The sequence below is a fragment of the Cucurbita moschata genome, unplaced genomic scaffold, assembly GCF_002738365.1.
Source record: "Cucurbita moschata cultivar Rifu unplaced genomic scaffold, Cmos_1.0 Cmo_Scf00008, whole genome shotgun sequence".
Classification (NCBI taxonomy): Eukaryota; Viridiplantae; Streptophyta; class Magnoliopsida; order Cucurbitales; family Cucurbitaceae; genus Cucurbita; species Cucurbita moschata.
In genome coordinates this window covers 5,224,332-5,229,140 of record NW_019268524.1, presented here as the reverse complement: position 1 = coordinate 5,229,140, position 4,809 = coordinate 5,224,332, and the positions used below count along the sequence as shown (strand labels likewise).

The window sequence follows — 4,809 nt, the reverse complement described above, 5'->3', positions numbered from 1 at the left end:
AAAAAAAAAAAAAAAAAAAAAAAAAAAAAAAAAAAAAAAAAAAAAAAAAAAAAAAAAAAGGACTTCTAACCTCAATATGGATCAAGACACCGGAAAGAGAGCTCCCATTCTTTGCCAAGGCCAAGAAATCTGGTAGCGTTAAGAATTTCCCACTGTTTCGGAACCTCGGGTTTCGAAACAACGTGAAATTTGAAAAAGGGTTCGATATTGAAGCTGCAACATTAGCATATATCAGTTCTTGCAACACATAAGCATTTCAAGCAAACGCAAAAGCTATCAGATGATCCACACTCAATTCCTATGAGATGATAGAACATTGAACGAATTTATGACTTGAAACTTAGGTAAAAAGGAACTCATCAAGAACATGAACATATTATTCTAGTCAGTCCAGGAAATCATCATGAAAAACGAAGACATGCTTAGCTCAAACAAGAATCTAAGAATGAGAACCAACTCCACTTACGGGTGAGGCCTTGAATCTCTTCCCATGTTAAGTCAAAAGCAAAGATTCCATTCTCAGAACTAATGGCGGGAATTGTTTTTGAACGATTAATGAATGGTGTTTGAGATATTTTTGTGCTGTAAATAAGATTGATTGAGCTCATGCAAAATGGTGTCCCATCTTTTGTCATTTGAACAGGACAGTCGAGCACTTCTACACCATCTGATATAGCCTTGGAATACGCCAAGTCTGTGCAAGCAGGAAAGTCTCCACTGGCTCCAAATTTGGAAATAACCAAAGGCTTGGCTGCAAAAAGAGAGAAAAAAAACAGGTATATATACCAAAATTAATGTTAGGAGATGTTCTTCAGATAAACAGTCAATCCATCACCTTCCCTAGCACGAAAATGAGGGGTATTCATAATTGAGACATTTTGTTTAGACATAAATTTTTCAATCCAAACGACCTTTATTAAATATTGAATCTAAATATTGTTTAAGTTATTTATTCAAATTTTTGTTTTTCATGAAAGTAAAATGTCAGTTCATCAAACAACTATTTATTTATTTTCAAACATTTAATTAAGATAGACAACTCAATTGTAACATATATTTTGAAAAGTTACCCTCCAAAGAGTGAAGGTTGAAAAATAATTATGAAATCAAATAAAAAATATGTATGTATAATTGTATGGTAGCTAAAAATGTATAATTTTAAAATTAACAATAAATTTGGGCAGATTAGATTTAACTCAATCTAATGTGAGGAAAATTCATGAACCAACTCAATCCATAAACTTTTTCATTTTTTAGACCCAACTAAAATCATATAGGTTAGGTAGGATTAGATTGATGAGTTTTTGAAAATTAATTTTGAGAAAGTAGAGGAAAAATAGTATCACAATTCTGGCATACCTTGACTTTTTGCCTTATCATCCAAATGAGTAAAACAATCTGGACCATCAGAAAAAAAGACAATCAATTAGATGAAATTTCAATATTAATCAATGAAGCAGAAAACACCTAATAAGTGGGAATTAATTCTACCCACAAGATTTAAAACAAGATATATAGTAGAAGAACTTCAATGTATAACCACAAAATACATCATCACTATTAGGAATAACGGTCGATACAAGCCCGATACATAGAACACCAATTATCCTTTCAAAAATTGATAGTTTGATCTTTTTCTTGAACTTCACAAAATATATATATATATTTTGTCACAACATTTTTTCTTTTATTTTTACATTATATCCTTCACGTCCTTAGTATTTGACATTTAAGAATACCATTATATATATATATATATATGATTAAATTAATCAGCATTCATGATATAAATTAAATAAATGTAATGGAAAATCTCCAAAAGAAAATAAAAATAAAATTATCCTATTGTAACAAGCTCTCGAAATTTCAATTCAATCAATTAACCCTCTAAACTTATTGTATTGCAATTAAACCCTGCAAATTTACAAAGTGCACACTAGCTATCCCAGAGCTATATTTGTTATCCTAATAAAACTCTTGGATTAAGATTATTACAATTAGAAAACTAAATAACTCTAATTTTTTTAAAAAAATTGGAGTAAATTATAACTATGATATGATGGGTTGGGTCGAGTTAGACATTTTTTTTAGACCCAATTCAATTGTTTGAGTTATAAATTTTTTTTAAATCAAATAACTCTAATTAAATAATGAACCAACCCAACCCAACCATAAAATTTTTTATTTGGGTTAGTTTCAGTTATTTATTGAAATTTTATTTTAAAAGAAAAATATTAGCTGGTAAAATATTTGTTTATCTATTTATTTATTTTTAAACATTTATTTGTTAGAATTGTTTGGATATTAAATAATTAAGAAATAAAATAAAATAAATATATTTATTTTCGTGTTAAAAATAATAATAAATTTGGGTTAATTCAAATCAATCTAATTTGAGGAAACTATGAACCAAATAAGTTCATAAAGTTTGGGTTCAGTTGATCAGAATTTTTGGGTCATCAAATTTTTTTTAACACCCTAATTATAACAGTGGTAACGGGATGGTTTGTTTCTAGTAAAGTGGTGATTTGTGCCTTTTTGAAACATCTAGGGGCTGAATTTTAAAATACCATAAGTTGGGGAGGGATGGACCAAATGGAGATCATATATACGAGCTGAAATGTGATGACTTACCAATAGCTGCGGATGGACTAATAGGGAAATCAGTGAGCACACCATCAACTGAAAATCTGCCACCGTCGAAGTACGACAGGTACTCGGTAATAGGATCATAGCTGTAGTTGTAGCTCAGTGGAAGGTCATTATAGAACTCTGAAGCAAAAACTTCCAGCTCTGCTTTATGAGCATCAGAAACAAGAGAGGTTTCAGGTTGTAGGTAGCCATCGCCATCAATGGGCCGTATATAGGTCTTGGGAACAAGAATTCCAGAGGCAAATGTCTTGATAAAAGTGAGGTTGCGTAGGAGAGAGGCGTATGTTTGATTGGTGGTAACCTCAATAGTATCTGGTCCTAATGCCCGAAGGATCAACTTCGTTTTGTGGGGATTGATTCTTGAAGATATGCTTTTAAGAAATCCCACCTCTGGTGATGATATGTAGTTAACAGTGATGCGTTTCGTTACAGAAAGTACGAAGTTCCTCATGCTCAAGTTTCGTTGAGTGTAGAATGCATCATGCTGCGATGAAAAAAGTAAAGGGGATCGGTGAAGACTATGCAGAAAAGGATGAACATTGAATTCAATAGAATTACCTGAATATTCAGCCAAAGTCCTGGTGGTTGCAACTGCTCATACACGTCTTCAGGACCGAGAATAGCAAAACCATTGCCATCAAAATTGTCAGGTCGAGAGTAGATTCCTTGAGTAACTGCCCAGGAAATTGCTCATTAGCGCAGTTAAGAGCGGATTAACTTGTTGAAAATTTTAGAAAATTAAGAAAAAAACGTTAATTAATCGTTAGGGCTTAGTTCAATGTGGAAGTTTTCTGCAAGCATTGATCATCTGAAAATGACCTTGGTTATGAATAACCTGTGCTCATTCATTGTAATAGAAGAAATCAGATAGTATTTCAGGTTACAATAAATGAGAACATTGAACTTACGAGTAACATTTTCCAGATCTTTAGAATTGAAATCGACTGTGAACAATCCTTCCGTATGAACTCCATTAACAACATAGACACTGCTGCGGTTTTTCGCCAGAACATTCGCACTGTTAGTAGCATTGTTGAGCCTCAGATCCGGGAGACAAATTCCGACTTCATCTTTAGTTAATTGCACATCACACCATAAGATCACATCAGGTACACTAACCATCAGTGTAAAATTGTAGGCGATTCCGCTCGAATCAGGAAAAAGCCCTGAAAATCCACCGCGAGCCACAACGAATGGAGGATTTCCTGCACAACCAAAGCCAAACGCAAATTCAAACTCCGATACCTACACGCGTGCATTGAAATCCTCCGATTCAAATTCGAAGTTATTTACAAAATGCTAATCGAGTTATAATCAACTTCACCAATCCATTTCCGACTTCCGACTTCCGACTTCATTTTCAACTTCTTCCAACACAAAAAGTAAATTAACCTTCTACCTCCCAACGATTCACAAAGCAAAAACAAAAAAGACAACGAGATAACTAAAATCATAGAGATTAATCCGAACATTACACTCACCACTCAGAGTCTGCCATGGAGAGGTATTATTAGAACCCTGAGCAGAGACCAGCGCCACGAACGAGTGAAGAAGCAGAGGAAACAGCAAAAGGAAAGTGCGAGAAGAGGAACACATTGCCGGAAAATTCCTCCAGCAACTCATGGAGAGAAGGAGAAATTCAGTGCGCCTCCGCCGGAAAATTGACAGCTGTTGACCGGAAGAACAAATAGCTAAGATCAAATTTAGCGGGGGAAGTATTTGCAGGGGAGCTTTTTGAAGGTGGCGGTTTATATTTTTGGTAATAATTTAATAATTTTTTAAAAAATACATATTATTTAAAATTAATGGAAGTCGGTGCATGTTTTTTGATTGATAGTTGCCACGTACACACATCAATCAAGTCGGCTTGATTCTACCCGGCTCGGCTCAAGCTAAGCCGTTTCCAATAAATGTATCCCAGCCAAAAACGTATAAAACTAATTCTTTTTAATTAAAAAAAATGCTGTGCCAGAGTGGCAAAAAATTGTGGTGACGTGGGGACAGCTGGAAAGTGGGGACCAAGAATTGAGCATAAATAAATTGGCAAATGATTACGTGGCCAGCAATGATTGGTTCCATACATGGAGTCAGTTGAAACCGCGCTTTTGTTTGCATTCGTAGTGGGTCCCAACAGGTACAACTCAGCCATCGTATCTC

At 34.1% G+C, this 4,809-nt stretch overlaps 1 protein-coding gene across 1 annotated transcript in view; it reads right to left on the bottom strand.

Annotated features, from left to right (window-relative positions):
• LOC111446182 (glycerophosphodiester phosphodiesterase GDPDL3-like) overlaps nt 1–4,396 on the bottom strand; it is a 7,658-nt gene extending 3,262 nt beyond the window's left edge. The window contains exons 1-7 of the mRNA XM_023084890.1: nt 4,134–4,396; nt 3,561–3,857; nt 3,211–3,326; nt 2,635–3,136; nt 1,360–1,398; nt 467–751; nt 71–213 (exon numbers count right to left, since the gene is read on the bottom strand). Coding sequence (XP_022940658.1) covers nt 71–213; nt 467–751; nt 1,360–1,398; nt 2,635–3,136; nt 3,211–3,326; nt 3,561–3,857; nt 4,134–4,275 — 1,524 coding nt within the window. The 5' untranslated portion in view covers nt 4,276–4,396. The remainder of the gene's footprint in view (nt 1–70; nt 214–466; nt 752–1,359; nt 1,399–2,634; nt 3,137–3,210; nt 3,327–3,560; nt 3,858–4,133) is intronic.
• Between the last annotated feature and the right edge of the window lie 413 nt (nt 4,397–4,809).